General features: G+C 34.9%; 1 protein-coding gene across 1 annotated transcript in view; it reads right to left on the bottom strand.

The window, feature by feature from the left end:
* The window catches only part of LOC144452148 (N(6)-adenosine-methyltransferase non-catalytic subunit METTL14-like), a 65,199-nt gene extending 40,940 nt beyond the window's left edge, over positions 1-24,259 (bottom strand). The window contains exons 1-6 of the mRNA XM_078143185.1: positions 24,072-24,259; positions 18,284-18,381; positions 17,425-17,521; positions 8,047-8,106; positions 5,014-5,101; positions 4,685-4,775 (exon numbers count right to left, since the gene is read on the bottom strand). Of these exons, the coding sequence (XP_077999311.1) occupies positions 4,685-4,775; positions 5,014-5,101; positions 8,047-8,106; positions 17,425-17,521; positions 18,284-18,381; positions 24,072-24,134 (497 nt within the window). The 5' untranslated portion in view covers positions 24,135-24,259. The remainder of the gene's footprint in view (positions 1-4,684; positions 4,776-5,013; positions 5,102-8,046; positions 8,107-17,424; positions 17,522-18,283; positions 18,382-24,071) is intronic.
* Between the last annotated feature and the right edge of the window lie 408 nt (positions 24,260-24,667).

Raw genomic sequence — 24,667 nt, 5'->3', positions numbered from 1 at the left:
AAAACCTACCTAACCACTACTGTAATGTATTAGTGATTCCTAGTAATCAAAACCTACCTAACCACTACTGTAATGTATTAGTGATTCCTAGTAATCAAAACCTACCTAACCACTACTGTGATGTATTAGTGATTCCTAGTAATCAAAACCTACCTAACCACTACTGTAATGTATTAGTGATTCCTAGTAAACAAAACATACCTAACCACTACTGTACTGTATTAGTGATTCCTAGTAATCAAAACATACCTAACCAGTACTGTAATGTATTAGTGATTCCTAGTAATCAAAACCTACCTAACCAGTACTGTACTGTATTAGTGATTCCTAGTAATCAAAACCTACCTAACCACTACTGTAATATATTAGTGATTCCAAGTAATCAAAACCTACCTAACCACTACTGTAATGTATTAGTGATTCCAAGTAATCAAAACCTACCTAACCACTACTGTAATGTATTAGTGATTCCAAGTAATCAAAACCTACCTAACCACTACTGTACTGTATTAGTGATTCCTAGTAATCAAAACCTACCTAACCACTACTGTACTGTATTAGTGATTCCAAGTAAACAAAACCTACCTAACCACTACTGTAATGTATTAGTGATTCCTAGTAATCAAAACCTACCTAACCACTACTGTACTGTATTAGTGATTCCAAGTAATCAAAACCTACCTAACCACTACTGTAATGTATTAGTGATTCCAAGTAATCAAAACCTACCTAACCACTACTGTACTGTATTAGTGATTCCTAGTAATCAAAACCTACCTAACCACTACTGTACTGTATTAGTGATTCCAAGTAAACAAAACCTACCTAACCACTACTGTAATATATTAGTGATTCCAAGTAAACAAAACCTACCTAACCACTACTGTAATATATTAGTGATTCCTAGTAAACAAAACCTACCTAACCACTACTGTAATGTATTAGTGATTCCAAGTAAACAAAACCTACCTAACCACTACTGTAATGTATTAGTGATTCCTAGTAAACAAAACCTACCTAACCACTACTGTAATGTATTAGTGATTCCTAGTAAACAAAACCTACCTAACCACTACTGTAATATATTAGTGATTCCTAGTAATCAAAACCTACCTAACCACTACTGTAATGTATTAGTGATTCCTAGTAATCAAAACCTACCTAAAGGACCTTAACCCTAATAATATAATATAGTATGTGAAGAGGACGTTGTCAAAATCCACCAACGCGAAAGTTCAAAGCTAGTCTACGGCCACGTTCTGTGAAACTTACAGAAATGTAATACCCGGAAATCGCCGATGCAATGTCAGGCATCTGACGTGAACTCTCAAGTCTCGAAGATAGCGTGGTTCATTTTCGATGCGCCAACGTGTTGATTAAATCGTTTTATTTTTGTAAACATCAATTTTTTTCGATCGGCTAAAACAATTAGCCTGCAATACTTTTAGATATTCGAGATTTGTATGTTTTTTTACATGCATGGTACTTGAACATCGCCATCGCGTCAGGTACACTTGAAGGCTGTAGTGTAGGCCGCTTTACTGTAACGTTTTTAGCCGATGCACTGGTCAAAATCAACGTGCATAAGTCCGGGTTCAAAGGAGGTATTTTTTACTTTTTATTGGTTATAACCAAATTTACCGAGTTTGATTGGTTTTGTACAACAACACAGCTAAGAGATAATGTCACGTCAGTCATTGCAAAGAGGCCTACTAGCTATGTCTCATTTGCATTTGTAAAGACACTCTTCTGTAATCCTAGATCCTGTTAATCTTCTTTACGTATGCAAATCCTTGTACATAAACATTCAGGAATGAAACCATATAAAACACACATAGCGTTAGAGTTCATGTCATTTTTTTTCATTTCAAGTTTATTAATGGAAAAAATAAACGATTTTCAAAAAATCTTTTAACCAAATTATGGCACATACCATGAAGCTTCATAATGAGCAAAAAAAAAAAAGAGGCTAAAATTCACCAACGAACCTGCATCTCATCCTTAATTAATTTAAGGAATACATAAAATCAATTGTAGACTACATAAAATTAATAACAGTGCATAAAATTAATCAAAACAAATTTAAGTAATTCATAATATTAATTGCAGCAACCATAAAAACTAATTCAAATCAAGGAATGCATGAAATTAATTCTAGACTACATAAAAATAAGTCCAGTACATAAAATTAATCAAAACGCATTTTATTAATTCAAGGAGTGCATAATATTAATTGCAGTCATTATAAAAATTAATTCTAGACTACATTAAATTAATTCTATCACATTGAAATAATTTGGGGAATACATAATGTTCATTACAGCAGTAGTTTTATTATATCTACATAATTGTGACCAGAATGGGCCCCCATAGACTGTGAAAGTAACGACAGTCAGGGTTAGGTGCCAATGGACTGTGAAAGTTATGACAGTCAGGGTTAGGTGCCAATGGACTGCAAAAGTTATGACAGTCAGGGGTACATGACAAGTGAGCTAGACCATCATGCATGCGATTTGTATGCTCGCATATACATGTACCTTCAAAATTATAACTGTGAATAGATGTTTGTACTTTTAGTAGTCTAAATTGTGATTATGATACGGCAGGGTCACAAACCACAATAACTAAATGATGTATGCCCGGACGCTATGCAGAGAGCAGATAAACTTAGACCCACGTACGCTATTACAAGCATGCACCAACAATTCGGTAAATTATGTGTACTAATCCCTGGCTTTTGAGCAAAAAGAAAGAGACGCGATAGCCATCAAATATTTTCTCCAAAAGTGACGTATACAACTAATGCATGAGTAGAACCATGGATGTATCATGGATGTATTAGGAGTAGAACCAACAACAATGTATGTGTCGGCGCCTTCGATCTCCTCGCATACAAATCATACTGCATTTTGGGTAATCTGATGTGCTGTGGGGTAGGTGCCAGTGGCCTGTGAACGTTATGACAGTCAGGGGCATGTGCCAGTGGAGTGAAAGTTATGACAGTCAGGGGTAGGTGCCAATGGTCTGTAAAAGTTATGACAGTCAGGGGTAGATAGCAATGGACTGCGAAAGTAATGACAGTCAGGGGTAGGTGCCAGTGGAGTGAAAGTTATGACAGTCAGGGGTAGGTGCCAGTGGAGTGAAAGTTATGACAGTCATGGGTAGGTGCCAATGTACTGTGAAAGTTATGACAGTCAGGGGTAGGTGCCAATGGAGTGTGAAAGTTATGACAGTCATGGGTAAGTACCAATGGAATATGAAACAGGGTTCATACACTTAAAACAAAATAAAATTCCACGACTTTCCAGGGGTTTTTCGTCAGTTTTCCAGGGGTTTTCATATTGATTTTGGCCATTTTCCAGGGGTGTTGAGCACCAAAGTATATTTTTTGAATGACATCTAATTGTCTGATGCAGACGAGAAGAAATTAACAAGGGTTCCCATAATATGTCACAAAACATTTTAAAGACAATCGACGCTAAGCAAGACACTGGTTTCAAGACCACGTTTGCATGCTAAGATTAACGGAAAAACCTCTGTCCTATCCCCTAAGTAGTCGTTTCATCAAGCCGGTGCATTGATCGTGTAAGATTTGAGTCACAGCATTCATCATTCTAAGTCAGAAATATCCAGAAAAAAAAAATTGAAAACTAAAGTTTGTCCTCATTATTATATGTTTGATGTGACTAGATTTAGAGGTCACTAAAATAATTTTTTTCTTCAAAGTTTTGAATAAAAACGTCATTTACGTAACGAAATTTCGCACTATGTATAACTGAATACGTTCATCCCTCGTGTCTCGATGTTTATGTATGGATGCCGCGCCACGTGTTGCAGAACATCGCGATTTCTCAACTCAACTTGACCATTTAGGAATGTTACTGTTCTGTACTGACAAACATTAAAAAAGTAGTTTATTCTTTTAGAACATGTAAAACAAATACCCATTTATCGACGACATAAAAGTCAAAACCGTACTTCCACAACCCGGAAATATTCAACTGCACTTCCCTAGGCCCTAGTATTGCCATGCATGAACTTGTAGTATGTTGACTAGTGCGCCAAACTTGTAACAATTTCTAATCGTGGTTGGTGATCGGGCAGGTGGTGATGCTTTGATACTCACTACAATGTTACGATAATCTTGCTAACAGATCTACGGTTACAATATTATGTCGCTGAAATGACGACTGGACTCGGAATAGCAATATGCAAGATCGAAACAAACATAGTGGCACCCATTCAACTACGCATACGCACGGTCTGTGGGCAAAGTGTCTCATGGAATGATCGGTTGACTGTCTGGGTTTAATCATTGTGATTCAACGTGGAGGCGAAAGACTCTGAAAATATTTTCGCGATTTCACATTTACGAGACTCGGTGTAGTGAATCATATGAATAGATGGCTTGAGCACAGACATGGCAATCGTCAATATTAATCAATCATGATCATTTTCCAGGGTTTTCCAGGGACGGTTTGAAATTCCAGGGTTTCCAGGGTTTTCCAGGACCATGTGAATCCTGTGAAAGTTATGACAGTCAGGGGTAGGTGCCAATGGACTGTGAAAGTTATGACAGTCATGGATAGGTGCCAATGGACTGTGAATGTTATGACTGTCAAGTTTAGGTGCCAATGGAGTGAAAATTGTAAAAACAGTCTAGTGTACAAAATTACAAACTTACATGGGTGGTGTATTTGTTTGTGCAATGAGTTCATCCTTGAGTCTTATTAATTCTTTTAGTTTGGGATATTCTTCAAATCTGTCTACAAGACCTGTTTATGAAAAAAATACCAGAGATATGTCAGATATTTAGTTCGTGTGATACATACATGTGTATGCATGTATAAACTAACTCTACAGCTTGCATAACATGTGTGTGTGTGTCTGTGTATGTATGTATGTGTGTGTATGTATGTATGTAAACTAACAAAATGGTGTGTATGTGTTTGTGTGTGTGTTTGTAAACTAATAAGGTCTCAGTAGTATAGAGATGTCTCATACTTCACTTACCAACATCGCGAATAAAGTTCTGAGGTCTCTGTCCTGTGTCAAGGAAATGTTGACAGTAATCATTATGTGGATTAGCACTTTGTGTTCCCTGAAAAAAATAATATATATTAAATAAATCAATGAATGGTATAAAAAGATAAATATTAAATATGACAGATCAGATATTGGCATGAAATATTAAATAGCATGGCATGTAATAAACCATACACCATGGCATATATGCTGATGATACTGCAGTACAGGCTATTAGTCCTGATATTAATGAAATTGAATCCAAACTCAACCATGATATCAAATTAATCACACAATGGTGTGAAGGTAATGGCATGTGTTTAAATTTGGAGAAAACAAAGGTGATGGTCATAGGAACATCTCAGAAAAAAGCAAGCATGGATAATTGTATCAATGTTACATGTGGCAGTAATAAGCTAGAATGTATTTCAAATGAAAAGCTCCTGGTGTAAATATTGATGATGCACTGACCTTTTAAACGTAAATGTAAATGTCATCTTTTAGAAAATTGTTAGTTTTGTAGTCGTCTCATTGTTCTTCTGGCTTTTGCCATTTTAAAGCCTTTTGTATTCATTTTATTTGTTTGTATTTTTACTTCTTGGTATTTTTAATATATATATTGTATATTTTTATCTCAACACTGTGTGAGAAGAGCCTGTGGCTCAACAGTCTATCAAGTTTAAATAAAGTAATATTTAATATTGCATGGTCACCCTCCCTGGTGAGGGCCGTGGAAATCCTTCAGTGGAACTAGTCTTAATCCAATGGCCCTGACACACAACATATAAACTCCAAAACAGAAAATAAAAAATAAAAAACATATCTGAAAACAAGTGTTCTGTAAGAAATATATACACTAAGTTACATACAAACCCTCCAAAAAACCAAAACAAAACAAAACAAAAACAAAACAAACAAGCCCTTAGGTCTTAGATACGATGTGATTTCTTAGTTCCTCTTTGAATGATTTTCTTGAATTTATACATTTGAGGGATGGTGGTAATGAGTTCCAGTGCTTAGTTATGGCGTATTGGAAGTTGTGTTGAGTAATTCTTAAACGGGTTAGTGGTATACGGAAATTACCCTGATATGCTTGACGTGTTGAATATGTTGTTACAGGATACTGGAAGTATGTCTCTATATTGTGGGGTAGTGGTTATTCATCAGGTCAAAGGCAAATATACAGGTCTGGAGTAAAATTCACATAGTTGAAAGATGTTAAGAATGTCAAGTTTTCGGAATAGTGGTGCGGAGTGAGCATGGAAGTCAGAGAAAGTTATAAGACGAACGAGTTTCTTTTGAAGATGGAAAAATGGATCCAGAATAGTTAAATAAGTGTTGCCCCAGATTTCTATGCAACCTCTGACCCCGTACATTTCTAATTTGCGTAATAAAATATCGTGATCTATAGTATCAAAGGCTTTTTTAAGGTCTATGAAGACACCAATGATCGTATTTCTGCTATTCAGACTTTCTGTTATTTCCTTAAGGATGAAGAATGAAGTCATAACCAGCGGATTTGTTTGTATCTAAAGATAATAGTTCTTCGGCAACATACTCAGCAATAACTGGATGAAAAAAGAATGAGTTGCTATAATTTCCTGTTAGGTATTTTTCAAAATCGACATTGCATGATATTTTTGAAGCTAAATTTGGACCAATATCAGTAAAATATTTACAAAAGGTTTCAGCAATCCCTTTGTTGTCGGTTATGAACTCATCCATAACAGGGGACTTAAGTTTACTTGGTGTAGTACTCTTGTTAATACAACATAACATTGACATGTAATAACCCAGTACAGGGCATAACATTGACATGTAATAAAGAGCAGCACCCTAGTGCCCTAGTGTTGAAGAAGCAGGAGGTAACTGGAGTACCCATGGAAAAGCTGTGTTGTTCGACAGGGTCAAACTGAGCATCACCCTTCTTACATGCAGACCTGGTTAAATTTTTAATCAACCCCAGCCAAGACCAGGCAGGTTCGAACCCAGACTGCAGAAGTAAGAGGCGTACGAGCTAACTGCTCCGCCACCCACAACCCAGTCCTATTAAATATCGTAATTCTGGTAGTTTTCCTATGTATGTAATTTAGTAAACCAAAGCGATAAAACCACCCAGTTCTGGACCACTGAAAATTAAAAGGAAAACATGCTAGTCCCCCAAAACGCCTCTAACATACAACTTTTTGAAATTAGATGTCCCATCGATTGATAGATATGGTTTGGGATGATCACTGTGAAGATAAGAGCATGTTTTGGTGACTGCATCACACAGTTCGATTTGCTATCAGTTGAACTAGCTAGCCCTGAGCTATGCAAATTGGTGAGTGGGACCAGAATGTGAAGTCATTCCTTGGTGCACGCCTCTGCAGATTTCAAGTTCACGGGGTCATTTCAACTGCAACTGTGCAGTTTATCGATATTGTATACTCTCGATTTGGAGTGTTGTGGAACTGTGTAATAACCCAGTAGAGAGCATAACACTGACATGTAATAACCCAGTACACAGCATAACACTAACATGTAATAACACAGTATACAGCATAACACTGACATGTAATAACCCAGAACACTGCATAACACTGGCATGTAATAACACCATACACAGTATTACACTGACATGTAATAACCCACTACACGGCATAACATTGACATGTAATAACACCATACACAGTATTACACTGACATGTAATAACACAGTAGAGAGTATAACATTGACATGTAATAACCCAGTACAGGACATAACATTGACATGTAATAACACCATACACAGTATTACACTGACATGTAATAACCCAGTAGAGAGTATAACACTGACATGTAATAACCCAGTAGAGAGTATAACATTGACATGTTGTAATAACCCAGTACAGGGCATAACATTGACATGTAATAAAACAGTACAGGGCATAACATTGACATTTAATAACACAGTACACAGCATAACACTGTAAATTTACAATATTATTGCATTCCTGTATATAATTCTATTCAGATAAGACTCAATAACAAAAAACAAACCTTCAAGAAAGTACTTGAGTCAATATATTCCTGTTCAGCATGTTCTTCAAACTCTCCTTGCTGTAAACAGGAATAATTCAATAAATCATTAAAGTGATGACACTACTTCATTATCAACTTACATGTATCAACTCTATGTATGTATGCTATCATTACTTCATTATAACTCTGTATGTTACCACTATGTCACTATCAACTCTGTATGTGTGTTACCACTACGTCACTATCAACTCTCTATGTTATCACTACTTCATTATCAACTCTGTATGTATGTTGTCATTACCTCATTATCAACTCTGTATGTATGTTATCACTACTTCATTATCAACTCTGTATGTATGTTGTCATTACTTCATTATCAACTCTGTATGTATGTTGTCATTACTTCATTATCAACTCTGTATGTATGTTGTCATTACTTCATTATCAACTCTGTATGTTGTCATTACTTCATTATCAACTCTGTATGTATGTTATCACTACTTCATTATCAACTCTCTATGTATGTTATCATTACTTCATTATCAACTCTGTATGTTGTCATTACTTCATTATCAACTCTGTATGTATGTTGTCATTACTTCATTATCAACTCTGTATGTATGTTGTCATTACTTCATTATCAACTCTATGTATGTTGTCATTACTTCATTATCAACTCTATGTATGTTGTCACTACTTCACTATCAACTCTGTATGTTGTCATTACTTCACTATCAACTCTGTATGTATGTTATCACTACTTCATTATCAACTTTGTATGTTTGTTGTCATTACTTCACTATCAACTCTGTATGTATGTTGTCATTACTTCATTATCAACTCTGTATGTTGTCATTACTTCATTATCAACTCTGTATGTATGTTGTCATTACTTCATTATCAACTCTGTATGTTGTCATTACTTCATTATCAACTCTGTATGTATGTTGTCACTACTTCATTATCAACTCTCTATGTATGTTATCATTACTTCATTATCAACTCTGTATGTTGTCATTACTTCATTATCAACTCTGTATGTATGTTGTCATTACTTCATTATCAACTCTGTATGTATGTTGTCATTACTTCATTATCAACTCTGTATGTTGTCATTACTTCATTATCAACTCTGTATGTATGTTATCACTACTTCATTATCAACTCTCTATGTATGTTATCATTACTTCATTATCAACTCTGTATGTTGTCATTACTTCATTATCAACTCTGTATGTATGTTGTCATTACTTCATTATCAACTCTGTATGTATGTTGTCATTACTTCATTATCAACTCTGTATGTATGTTGTCATTACTTCATTATCAACTCTCTATGTATGTTATCATTACTTCATTATCAACTCTGTATGTTGTCATTACCTCACTATCAACTCTGTATGTATGTTGTCATTACTTCATTATCAACTCTGTATGTTGTCATTACTTCATTATCAACTCTATGTATGTTGTCATTACTTCATTATCAACTCTGTATGTATGTTGTCATTACTTCATTATCAACTCTGTATGTATGTTATCATTACTTCATTATCAACTCTGTGTGTATGTTGTCATTACTTCATTATCAATTCTGTATGTTGTCATTACTTCATTATCAACTCTGTATGTATGTTATCACTACTTCACTATCAACTCTGTATGTATGTTACCACTACGTCACTGTCAACTCTGTATGTGTGTTACCACTACGTCACTATCAAATCTCTATGTTATCACTACTTCATTATCAACTCTGTATGTATGTTGTCATTATCTCATTATCAACTCTGTATGTATGTTGTCATTACTTCATTATCAATTCTGTATGTATGTTGTCATTACCTCATTATCAACTCTGTATGTATGTTATCACTACTTCATTATCAACTCTGTATGTATGTTGTCATTACTTCATTATCAACTCTGTATGTATGTTATCACTACTTCACTATCAACTCTATGTATGTTGTCATTACTTCATTATCAACTCTGTATGTTATCACTACTTCACTATCAACTCTATGTATGTTGTCATTACTTCATTATCAACTCTGTATGTTATCACTACTTCACTATCAACTCTATGTATGTTGTCACTACTTCACTATCAACTCTGTATGTTATCACTACTTCACTATCAACTCTGTATGTATGTTATCACTACTTCATCATCAACTCTGTATGTATGTTGTCATTACTTCATTATCAACTCTGTATGTATGTTGTCATTACTTCATTATCAACTCTGTATGTATGTTGTCACTACTTCACTATCAACTCTGTATGTTGTCATTACTTCACTATCAACTCTGTATGTATGTTATCACTACTTCATTATCAACTTTGTATGTATGTTGTCATTACTTCACTATCAACTCTGTATGTATGTTGTCATTACTTCATTATCAACTCTGTATGTATGTTGTCATTACTTCATTATCAACTCTGTATGTATGTTGTCATTACTTCATTATCAACTCTGTATGTTGTCATTACTTCATTATCAACTCTGTATGTATGTTATCACTACTTCATTATCAACTCTCTATGTATGTTATCATTACTTCATTATCAACTCTGTATGTTGTCATTACTTCATTATCAACTCTATGTATGTTGTCATTACTTCATTATCAACTCTATGTATGTTGTCATTACTTCATTATCAACTCTGTATGTATGTTGTCATTACCTCATTATCAACTCTGTATGTATGTTATCACTACTTCATTATCAACTCTGTATGTATGTTGTCATTACTTCATTATCAACTCTGTATGTTGTCGTAACTTCATTATCAACTCTGTATGTATGTTATCACTACTTCACTATCAACTCTGTATGTATGTTACCACTACGTCACTATCAACTCTGTATGTGTGTTACCACTACGTCACTATCAACTCTCTATGTTATCACTACTTCATTATCAACTCTGTATGTATGTTATCATTACTTCATTATCAACTCTGTATGTATGTTGTCATTACTTCATTATCAACTCTATGTATGTTGTCATTACTTTATTATCAACTCTGTATGTATGTTGTCATTACTTCATTATCAACTCTGTATGTATGTTATCACTACTTCACTATCAACTCTGTATGTATGTTACCACTACGTCACTGTCAACTCTGTATGTGTGTTACCACTACGTCACTATCAACTCTCTATGTTATCACTACTTCATTATCAACTCTGTATGTATGTTATCATTACATATCACTACTTCACTATCAACTCTGTATGTATGTTATCACTACTTCATCATCAACTCTGTATGTATGTTGTCATTACTTCATTATCAACTCTGTATGTATGTTGTCATTACTTCATTATCAACTCTGTATGTATGTTGTCACTACTTCACTATCAACTCTGTATGTATGTTGTCATTACTTCATTATCAACTCTGTATGTATGTTGTCATTACTTCATTATCAACTCTGTATGTATGTTATCATTACTTTATTATCAACTCTATGTATGTTGTCATTACTTTATTATCAACTCTGTATGTATGTTGTCATTACTTCATTATCAACTCTATGTATGTTATCATTACTTCATTATCAACTCTGTGTGTATGTTGTCATTACTTTATTATCAACTCTGTATGTTATCACTACTTCACTATCAACTTTGTATGTATGTTATCATTACTTCATTATCAACTCTGTGTGTATGTTGTCATTACTTCATTATCAACTCTATGTATGTTGTCATTACTTCATTATCAACTCTCTATGTATGTTGTCATTACTGTATTATCAACTCTGTGTGTATGTTGTCATTACTTCATTATCAACTCTATGTATGTTATCATTACTTCATTATCAACTCTGTGTGTATGTTGTCATTACTTTATTATCAACTCTGTATGTTATCACTACTTCATTATCAACTCTCTATGTATGTTGTCATTACTTCATTATCAACTCTGTATGTTGTCATTACTTCATTATCAACTCTGTATGTATGTTGTCATTACCTCACTATCAACTCTGTATGTATGTTATCACTACTTCATTATCAACTCTCTATGTTGTCATTACCTCATTATCAACTCTGTATGTATGTTATCATTACTTCATTATCAACTCTGCGTGTATGTTGTCATTACTTCATTATCAACTATGTATGTATGTTGTCATTACTTCATTATCAACTCTGCGTGTATGTTGTCATTACTTCATTATCAATTCTGTATGTATGTTGTCATTACCTCACTATCAACTCTGTATGTATGTTATCATTACTTCATTATCAACTCTGCGTGTATGTTGTCATTACTTCATTATCAACTATGTATGTATGTTGTCATTACTTCATTATCAACTCTGTATGTATGTTGAGTCACTACTTCATTATCAACTCTGTATGTTGTCATTACTTCATTATCAACTCTGTATGTATGTTGTCATTACTTCACTATCAACTCTGTATGTATGTTGTCATTACTTCATTATCAACTCTGTATGTATGTTGTCATTACTTCACTATCAACTATGTATGTATGTTGTCATTACTTCATTATCAACTCTGTATGTATGTTATCACTACTTCACTATCAACTCTGTATGTATGTTGTCATTACTTCACTATCAATTCTGTATGTATGTTGTCATTACTTCATTATCAACTCTGTATGTATGTTGAGTCATTACTTCATTATCAACTCTGTATGTATGTTGTCATTACTTCATTATCAACTCTATGTATGTTGTCATTACTTCACTATCAACTCTGTATGTATGTTGTCATTACTTCATTATCAACTCTGTATGTATGTTGTCATTACTTCACTATCAACTATGTATGTATGTTGGCATTACTTCATTATCAACTCTGTATGTATGTTATCACTACTTCACTATCAACTCTGTATGTATGTTGTCATTACTTCACTATCAACTATGTATGTATGTTGTCATTACTTCATTATCAACTCTGTATGTATGTTGTCATTACTTCATTATCAACTCTATGTATGTTGTCATTACTTTATTATCAACTCTGTATGTATGTTATCACTACTTCATTATCAACTCTGTATGTATGTTGTCACTACTTCACTATCAACTCTGTATGTATGTTGTCATTACTTCATTATCAACTCTATGTATGTTGTCATTACTTTATTATCAACTCTGTATGTATGTTATCACTACTTCACTATCAACTCTGTATGTATGTTGTCATTACTTCATTATCAACTCTGTATGTATGTTGTCATTACTTCATTATCAACTCTGTATGTATGTTGAGTCATTACTTCATTATCAACTCTGTATGTTGTCATTACTTCATTATCAACTCTATGTATGTTGTCATTACTTCATTATCAACTCTGTATGTATGTTGTCATTACCTCACTATCAACTCTGTATGTATGTTGAGTCATTACTTCATTATCAACTATGTATGTTGTCATTACTTCACTATCAACTCTATGTATGTTGTCATTACTTCATTATCAACTCTGTATGTATGTTATCACTACTTCATTATCAACTCTGTATGTATGTTGTCATTACTTCATTATCAACTCTATGTATGTTGTCATTACTTTATTATCAACTCTGTATGTATGTTATCACTACTTCATTATCAACTCTGTATGTATGTTATCACTTCACTATCAACTCTGTATGTATGTTATCACTACTTCATTATCAACTCTGTATGTATGTTATCACTTCACTATCAACTCTCTATGTATGTTGTCATTACTTTATTATCAACTCTGTATGTATGTTGTCATTACTTTATTATCAACTCTGTATGTATGTTATCACTTCATTATCAACTCTGTATGTATGTTATCACTACTTCATTATCAATTCTGTATGTATGTTGTCATTACTTCACTATCAACTCTGTATGTATGTTATCATTACTTCATTATCAATTCTGTATGTATGTATGTATGTATGTATGTATGTATGTATGTGTGTATGTGTGTGTGTATGTGTGTATGTATGTATGTATGTATGTATGTATGTACATATAAGTTATCAGCTGGAGTGTAAGCAGGTCAGTTTTACTCTTCCTTTCAAAACTAAATATCTTACAAACTAATAAGGTTTACATTTTGTAATTTCTTCTCACACATAACATTCTTTTCTTGATTAACTATGAAAGTAACTGGAGCACATAAAAACAATTCAAACAAGAATGATCATGGTATCAATTTGAAAATATTTTAGCCAATAAGAAGATTATATAGATGTAAGTAGTAATATACAACTGTGGAAACTGAGCTTTTGGCTTACTAACACAGACACAAACTAAAACTTGTAGCTTACTAACACAGACACAAACTAAAACTTGTAGCTTACTAACACAGACACAAACTAAAACTTGTAGCTTACTAACACAGACACAAACTAAAACTTTTGGCTTACTAACACAGACACAAACTAAAACTTTTGGCTTACTAACAGACACAAACTAAAACTTGTAGCTTACTAACACAGACACAAACTAAAACTTGTAGCTTACTAACACAGACACAAACTAAAACTTGTAGCTTACTAACACAGACACAAACTAAAACTTGTAGCTTACTAACACAGACACAAACTAAAACTTTTGGCTTACTAACACAGACACAAACTAAAACTTGTAGCTTACTAACACAGACACAAACTAAAACTTGTAGCTTACTAACACAGACACAAACTAAAACTTTTGGCTTACTAACACAGACACAAACTAAAACTTGTAGCTTACTAACACAGACACAAACTAAAACTTGTAGCTTACTAACACAGACACAAACTAAAACTTGTAGCTTACTAACACAGACACAAACTAAAACTTGTAGCTTACTAACACAGACACAAACTAAAACTTTTGGCTTACTAACACAGACACAAACTAAAACTTTTGGCTTACTAACACAGACACAAACTAAAACTTGTAGCTTACTAACACAGACACAAACTAAAACTTGTAGCTTACTAACACAGACACAAACTAAAACTTGTAGCTTACTAACACAGACACAAACTAAAACTTGTAGCTTACTAACACAGACACAAACTAAAACTTGTAGCTTACTAACACAGACACAAACTAAAACTTTTGGTTTACTAACACAGACACAAACTAAAACTTGTAGCTTACTAACACAGACACAAACTAAAACTTGTAGCTTACTAACACAGACACAAACTAAAACTTGTAGCTTACTAACACAGACACAAACTAAAACTTGTAGCTTACTAACACAGACACAAACTAAAACTTTTGGTTTACTAACACAGACACAAACTAAAACTTGTAGCTTACTAACACAGACACAAACTAAAACTTGTAGCTTACTAACACAGACACAAACTAAAACTTGTAGCTTACTAACACAGACACAAACTAAAACTTGTAGCTTACTAACACAGACACAAACTAAAACTTTTAGCTTACTAACACAGACACAAACTAAAACTTTTAGCTTACTAACACAGACACAAACTAAAACTTGTAGCTTACTAACACAGACACAAACTAAAACTTGTAGCTTACTAACACAGACACAAACTAAAACTTGTAGCTTACTAACACAGACACAAACTAAAACTTGTAGCTTACTAACACAGACACAAACTAAAACTTTTGGTTTACTAACACAGACACAAACTAAAACTTGTAGCTTACTAACACAGACACAAACTAAAACTTGTAGCTTACTAACACAGACACAAACTAAAACTTGTAGCTTACTAACACAGACACAAACTAAAACTTGTAGCTTACTAACACAGACACAAACTAAAACTTTTGGTTTACTAACACAGACACAAACTAAAACTTGTAGCTTACTAACACAGACACAAACTAAAACTTGTAGCTTACTAACACAGACACAAACTAAAACTTTTGGCTTACTAACAGACACAAACTAAAACTTTTGGCTTACTAACACAGACACAAACTAAAACTTGTAGCTTACTAACACAGACACAAACTAAAACTTTTGGCTTACTAACACAGACACAAACTAAAACTTTTGGCTTACTAACACAGACACAAACTAAAACTTGTAGCTTACTAACACAGACACAAACTAAAACTTGTAGCTTACTAACACAGACACAAACTAAAACTTGTAGCTTACTAACACAGACACAAACTAAAACTTGTAGCTTACTAACACAGACACAAACTAAAACTTGTAGCTTACTAACACAGACACAAACTAAAACTTTTGGCTTACTAACACAGACACAAACTAAAACTTTTGGCTTACTAACAGACACAAACTAAAACTTTTGGCTTACTAACACAGACACAAACTAAAACTTTTGGCTTACTAACACAGACACAAACTAAAACTTGTAGCTTACTAACACAGACACAAACTAAAACTTGTAGCTTACTAACACAGACACAAACTAAAACTTGTAGCTTACTAACACAGACACAAACTAAAACTTGTAGCTTACTAACACAGACACAAACTAAAACTTTTGGCTTACTAACACAGACACAAACTAAAACTTTTGGCTTACTAACACAGACACAAACTAAAACTTTTGGCTTACTAACACAGACACAAACTAAAACTTGTAGCTTACTAACACAGACACAAACTAAAACTTTTGGCTTACTAACACAGACACAAACTAAAACTTGTAGCTTACTAACACAGACACAAACTAAAACTTTTAGCTTACTAACACAGACACAAACTAAACTTTTGGCTTACTATTACAGACACAAACTAAAACTTTTGGCTTACTAACAGACACAAACTAAAACTTTTGGCTTACTAACACAGACACAAACTAAAACTTTTGGCTTACTATTACAGACACAAACTAAAACTTTTGGCTTACTAACACAGACACAAACTAAAACTTGTAGCTTACTAACACAGACACAAACTAAAACTTTTGGCTTACTATTACAGACACAAACTAAAACTTTTGGCTTACTAACACAGACACAAACTAAAACTTTTGGCTTACTAACACAGACACAAACTAAAACTTTTGGCTTACTAACACAGACACAAACTAAAACTTTTGGCTTACTAACACAGACACAAACTAAAACTTGTAGCTTACTAACACAGACACAAACTAAAACTTGTAGCTTACTAACACAGACACAAACTAAAACTTGTAGCTTACTAACACAGACACAAACTAAAACTTGTGTTGTTTGTGGGGATCTCAGTGCCTTTGTTGTTGTCACCCTGTAATCAACATACATGTAGTGCAAATATAGGAAGTCTCCAAAAATGTACTCAAAAAGATCATTGGAATAATCAGAAATACCATCCTACATGTACTGTGCTCACAATTAACCAATTTGTTCACTCAATAGCTTATATCAATGCACCACAAAATTAGTTTTAGTTTGTGTTTGTCTTGATTGTCATACTTTGTTACTATCAGTATCTCCAGATAAATTCCTGCCAATTGGATCACTTGCTACAGCTCTACGTTTAGCAGGAGGTGTGTTCAGACAATCTGGTGACCTGTTTCAAAATAATGTATTAATTTAATATGCTGTTATCAAGTTAAAATATTAAACCTGCGTTAGCCACAACTGGGATATATTTTTTTCCATCAAGTAACGAAATATATATTCAGTGAAACTTGGTCAACTATTTACAAAAAGACATTCTATTATCCGTAGGTGGTGTACTGACAAGTGTGCATTACATGTATGAGCGAAAACTTAATGGTTTGAATCTGTCACCATGTTAAAACTGCACTAGTTTGTAACTGTAGAGTAATTTTTCATTCAGGCAACTACAATCTATTCACTGAAAAGTGTTGAAATACAATCATAAATTAGAGTCATTGTAGATGTTAATCAGTGGCTGGGCTTATCCATAAGTATTGGAGTTACATGTACATGTACAAATTTAAATTATGATTGCCGTTGAGGGCACCAAACATTTGGTGCGGAAAAAGCTTGCTGTCATGTGAATGCTAATGTATCAACAAGTCTCTAGGGATTACTACAATTAACCTTGGCGCCCACCTTGTTAAATTTCAATTGACATATCTACACTTAGTTGATAATGTATTCACTATTATTACGAGAACACCTACATGTAGATCACTCTACTCATGTCACGGTAGCTGTCTCCAAACAATTTATTGTGTGTGTCCATGGTAACAGGACCTCCATGTTATCATGTAGATATCATAATTGTGAGTTTAATCAAAATTATTTCAATGCCAAATAGGACCTGATCTACTGATTACAAAGAAAGAAACACAAAACTTACCCAATGGAACCATCTTTTGAGGGAGCTTTGTCACTATCGTCACTCTTTTCATCTTTATTTGTTGGTGACTTCACTGCTGAGGGATCTATAGCACCAAGCTACATGTTTGTGAAATTACACAGTTAGGAGTGTCTTAGTATATTCCTATCTACCTTTAACCATTGAATGGGTGCTACATGTACAATGTATGCTCAAACCTACATGTAACATTGATACTTGTTTGAATACAAATGTGTTACAGAGTGGCCATACCTTATATTACCAGGGGTAAACAAATCAATTTGTGAACTGGTGGTCCCCGGACCAGTGCCTTAAAAAATCCAGTGGTCCTGCTGAATGTATTAGTGGTCCTGCTAATGTGAAACATTAAATCTTACCTATGAATCTGTATATTCAGACGACTTTTTAAGATAGTTATTAATAGTAAGGTACTGGTCCGACGGACCAGACAAGGTAAAATTTGTGTGGTCGCCCAAAAAAATTGCTAGTCCCGGACCCAGGACTAGTGGATTTGTTCACCCCTGATTACCTTATGTTAATACTGAACACAGGCTCTGCTGTGCCTCTAAGTTCATCTCTTAATTATCCTCAACTTACGCAGATTTGCCAGTTCCATGTTGTTTTAATATTTCACTTGTATTCCACACAGATTCTAGCTGCAATAACTACATGTATAATGTTAGTTTTGATTGTGATTTTGTTTTTGTTTTTGAGCTTTTTTCGTTTCGTGGTTTAACACCAAAACAATGGTTGTTTTGGTGTTAAACCCTGGAATGAGAAAGTTCAAAGACAGAGTGAAAAATGCATCAAAATGAAATCTAAATGCTACTTCTAAATCTAAATCTAAACTGCAGCTTCATAGATTCTTGCTTATATGATCTTCTGCCTGCAAACGGTGTAAGGAACTCAATTCTAACAATGTAGCTGCAATTGTAGCATTTGCTTTGATTTTGAAAGTTTTTTCTGAGTATATTATATGAGATATATTAGTGGGTGAAAGTCTGTGTGTCTGTGTGTGTGTCTGTCACTGTCTCTGTGTGTCTGTCTGTGTCATCATTTTCTCCATAACGGCTGGCTCAATTCAAACAAAATTTTGAAGACGTATTCCGTAGGGTAATGGCAAGACCTAATTAGGTTTTGGTAAAAATCATGTAATTAATGGTTTACGAGGAATTAGGCTATATTTCAAGAATGCACACTTCAAATTCATTATAACTTGGTACACACATTTGCGATACCATAGCGCACTTGTCCTGAAAATATTACTAATGTAGCTTTCAGTTTTAATAAGTTATTGGCATATTTTCGGTAGCCCATAAAAAAGAAAAAATAGTTTCTCATCAGGAAATGTTGTCTAAAGTGGTGCGATGATGCGATTATTTTTGTTTACATTCTCAACAAATGTTAATCAATCTACTTATCATTGCAGTTACTGTTCTTTTTATTTAGTACTTTACAGCAAGTGTGTATGTGGGGCAGATGTCATAGGCTAGTTCATGATTGGTTTTGCAGTTGTCTTCACTGGTGGCAATTAATGTAGGGAGAGTTACTTTTGTGTTTTCCCTTTCATCTGCAGACTGAATTGGCTGGACAAACATGAAAAAAAAATTAATGGGGGAAGGGGGTACTTAAGTGATGGGCGCTGACCAGAAAAAAAATTTTTGGCCTTTAAAACTGTTTCTACGGCGAGTGCTATGCTACAACGTTCTATAAAGCGTCACATTACATGTTGTCATTGGCCAGGAGATCACTAACAGCAATGGGCAAATAGCAATCAATGAGAAAAAATAACTTATTGCATATGTTCTGTTGTATTCCAACAATTGTCTGTAGGAATGACAGTCTCAAAACTTTGCCTTTATGGAAGGCATTCAGTTTAAATCTGGTTTCTGCTGTTTTTATGCTTTTTGTAGTTCCAATGTTTAACTGGAAGCAAGTTAAACATTGGAATAACAAAAAGCACAATAACAGCAGAAAAAACCCTCAAAATCAAAGCAAATGCTACAATTATTGCAGCTACTAATAATGTACATGTACCTAAACACCAAAGCCTGAAAAGGACACTGTCAGAATCATGTCCCGACTTAATCTGTCTGCAAGCAGCACTAGAACTACATGTACAATGTAGGCCTGCAAAAACTATTTATTTATTTGAGATGTCTACAGTATTATTTCCATTTACAGACACTCAGAAAAACACTATCACACACGATTGTGCATGACCTTTGTTGAAGCTTGGTCACTAAAGGTCATATACAGGTTGGGGTCATGTTGATTTTATCCGAAGCATTGGAGTGCCGATCTTTGCCAAAGCTTTGCACTGCTAACCTTTGTCGAAGCATTGGAGTGCCAATCTTTGTCGAAGCATTGGAGTGCCAATCTTTGTTGAAGCTTTGGAGTACCAAACTTTGTTGAAGCATTGGAGTGCCAATCTTTGTCGGAGCATTGGAGTGCCAATCTTTGTCGGAGCATTGGAGTGCCAATCTTTGTTGAATCTTTGGACTCCTAATCTTTGCTGAAGCTATGGACTGCCAAGGTGAGTTGAAGATCTTGCAGAGCAAGGTTTGTTGAATCTTTAAAGTGTACATGCAAAGGTACATACTTTTTTTCGTAATTATGTTTATTTTGCCATAAAAATAAAGGAAATCGGGTTTGTAATAGTACAATATAATTCTAACACGAGAAATTGCGCGAAAAATGAGGCACTCTTGGCTCAGCCACAGAGCACCTTCAGGTAAGTACCTCTCATTTGCATATGGATAGGACAGGATTTGGAACTTTATGACGTCAATGCAGGAACACAAACGCATTCGTCAGTGTATCTTTACATGTAAAGCCATTATGGTCGAACCAGAAGGTCAACTTCAAAACACGTTTTCGCCAGAACCCGACATTGAATATTGATCAGATTCCTCAAGTGTAGAGCAATACACTCCAGCAATAACATCTGATGGTGTGATTTAGCCAAATTCATTCGAACCGACCGCTAGCAGTAACGATAGTTCCTCTGGTAGTGAATGAGTGAGGAAGGTGTGGTCCGAACCACAGAGACTGAATGACACTGCTTTATAAGTTTTTTTCTGATGTAAATTTCACAGACAAATGTCGTCATGGCTAGTACACATTATATGTAATAGTATACCTGTGTTTAAATATCCACCATGCAAGTTTAGTGCTTGTTTTCTGACTATGCCTTGCTGTCTTATAAGTTATACCGCGTATGTCCTAGTGAAGCCGTGTTGTTTACATAAAGTGAATGCTGCTATCAGCGTCCTTTGTTGACATAACTATTCAATGGGTGGAAAACAGCTCCTGCAGACAATGTAATCAAAACGAAAATTATGTAATATTTCCATACCCATCAAACATACAGAGATCGAATGAGAATGGCTTCAAGAGTTCCCCATAATATTCTCTCAAGTTGTTCAAATGTAGTATGTGTCGTAACAGTACATTCAATCTATGACCATTCAAAATCTTCGCGAAAGTAGACCCACAAATTCGTTAGAGCAGAACGTTTTGTTGGATAACCGTCCCTCTTGAAAGCTATGTGTACACGTACTTTATTTCATTTTTTACTGCGTTCATTAACATCCACACTGTGACATGAAGTGGTTTCATCTTCTTTCAAAGCACGGCCCATGTTCACTGAAGCCGGTCGTACTGTGGTGTAATTGTGTATTGTCTCCGACCATTTTTGTTTGAGTTTTTTATGGATAGACATGTCTTACGTTGTGGAAGTTATTTGACCTGGGAGCGTGAAGCTTAGTGCTGACTGTACTTTGCTGTGTCCATCCACTTTTGACATGTGATTGGCATGACACAGTAATTGTTCATGTAGACAAAACAATGGAAACAAAAATAGCAACATTATAATGAGCGTTGCGTCTTTTTACTTTGATATGATTCCGACGATGTATGTGATGAATCACAATGAGCAACATGAAAATCAAAACATACAATCGGACTACGCATGGTTTAAAAACAAATGCTATCGTAATGAAAATATTTTATGAAGCTAACTTGCTTTCTTGAAAACATCATTTCAAATTATTTTATTTGTCTTCCCTTTTTCGCTTTGATCATGGCTACACCGGTGGCGTGGAGAACCCCGACCCTGGTAACATTTACTGACTTTCACTGTATGGCGTCACTGTCCAGTTTTTAGTGATTTCAACTGCCTTCACCCATTATTACCTACTCAGTTATATCACTCGGAAATGTGTGTAGGGTGATGTTTCACTGCGGGTGCTGCTGACAAAACACCAAGGAACCATTGTTGTCGGAAGACTAAACTGGTACACCACAATATGTACAGTTACAGATAATACTATATGGCAAGCGTAATTAGTAATTCATAAGTAAACATTACACAAAGGCTTAGAAGGCTTTTGTAACACGTGGGACCTCGACACTTTTCGTGAGCTGGTTGAGGTGCCGAAGTTAGTCGAAGCACAGGGGATTAAGGGGGCAAGTATTTTTGCGACTTTCTTGCCAATGCGCGCAATATTTAGAGGTATGAATGCAATTTCATTTATTTTTATGGCAAAATAAACATAATTACGAAAAAAAGTATGTACCTTTGCATGTACACTTTAAGGTACCAACCTTTGACCAGTCTTACACACCAATGGCAACCTTTGCCAAAGGTTCAATAACTTTTACCTCATGTAACTTACAGTGTATGACGTTAGAAAGTTGTCGATGTGGTTGCTCAATCCATCAATTTTTACGCTTAAAACGCATACAGGCAAATATTCTTTGCTGAAGCTTGTATTGAGGTTATCCGTTCAAATCTTCACTGAAGGTTTTTAACCTTTGAAAGTACTAGCTTCGTAACTACATGTAGTTACGGACACAAACCTCTGTCGAAGCTTCATTACAAATCATTACCGAAGGTTCTTCGGGGGCAACTTCCTATAACCTTTGAAAGTAAGCTTCATAACTAGTTACGGACACAAACCTCTTTCGAAGCTTCATTACAAATCTTTACTGAAGGTTCTTCTGAGGGTTACCGGTCAAAACGGCCCCAACGTCAAAACGGCCCCGCCTTTAATGGGGCCGTTTTGAAGCGGGGCCGTTTTGACTGGTTAAAACGGCCCCGGGTCAAAACGGCCCCACTCTCCGCAAGCATGCTTCAGTATGTTCTCAACTCTACGCTGCCGTCAGTGGTACCGTACTTCGCTAAGAACATCAATGCCTTTAATGTCACGTCGACGAAGTTCAAATGTTCATTGTGGTACCTTCATTGTTGGCAATTTACGCAATAACGTAGTTCTTACTAAACGTCTTACTATACACATGACAAACAAACAATATGAAAAGTGAGAGGGACATAGGAATAGTGTGCGTCGTAACTGGGTTTTCGTTTGAGTAGTTTGTATTTCCAGAACGATAAACTGTGTTGACTTTTAGACTTTTAAAGGCGGGGCCGTTTTGACCATTAAAGGCGGGGCCATTGGGGCCGTTTTGACCATTAAAGGCGGGGCCGTTTTGACCTTTGAAAGGCGGGGCCGTTTTGACGTTGGGGCCGTTTTGACTGGATACCCTTCCGAGGCAACTTCATTAACCTTTGAATGTAAACTTCACATAAAGCTTTGCCCACAAACCTCCGTCTAAACTTCAGAGAAAACAATAACTGAAGTTTTATCGAAAAAAATAATTTGAATAAGCTTGCCAGTGAACCTTAAAGCGACCATTGAGTGTCACGAAGGTTTGGCAAAGGTGTTGCACTATCGCGTGTGTAGTACTAATAATAGTCAAATGCATTCAAACGTAATAAACTTACTTTGGCTAAAACTTCCCGTCGCTGCTTTGATCTTTCCCTCATAGCTTTCAATCTGTCCGCCATGCTTAACTACACTCAAATGCAACGGTCTGTGAGAAATTCCACAAGTTCTACTGACTTGTGGAAAGTATTAATTTCAGTTTGCAATACAATGCCAACCATGTACCATTCAGTCAAGTGTGGATCACGTTCGCCGCCATGTTAGATGCCGTAAGTGGGTATAAAATTTAAATAACAACAATTATTAATAGTCTTTTAAATATGATATGCGAGGATTGAAAATAAAATATTTCTGGAACTTGATTTCTTTTAAAGTAAGCTATATAATAAATACTTTGAATTAGGGCTGAAAGATTGATAATTGTAGGCTATACCCTCTCGCCGTAAAAAGGTATGTAAGACAGTACCGTTGGTCTGGTCTCAGAATCAGAATCAGATTCACATTGGAGGACAATATGAGCCCAGTCTCATATTGAGCCTCAGATTCAGTCTCATATTCGAAAACATTCATTCGTTTGTTTGTTTGTTTGTCTGTTTGTTTGTTTGTTTGTTTGTTCGTTCGTTCGTTCGTTCGTTCGTTCGTTCGTTCGTTCGTT

This window comes from Glandiceps talaboti, chromosome 22 (genome assembly GCF_964340395.1).
Source record: "Glandiceps talaboti chromosome 22, keGlaTala1.1, whole genome shotgun sequence".
Taxonomy (NCBI): Eukaryota; Metazoa; Hemichordata; class Enteropneusta; family Spengelidae; genus Glandiceps; species Glandiceps talaboti.
The sequence above is the reverse complement of the archived record's forward strand: the minus strand, read 5'-3'. Positions and strand labels throughout refer to the sequence as shown.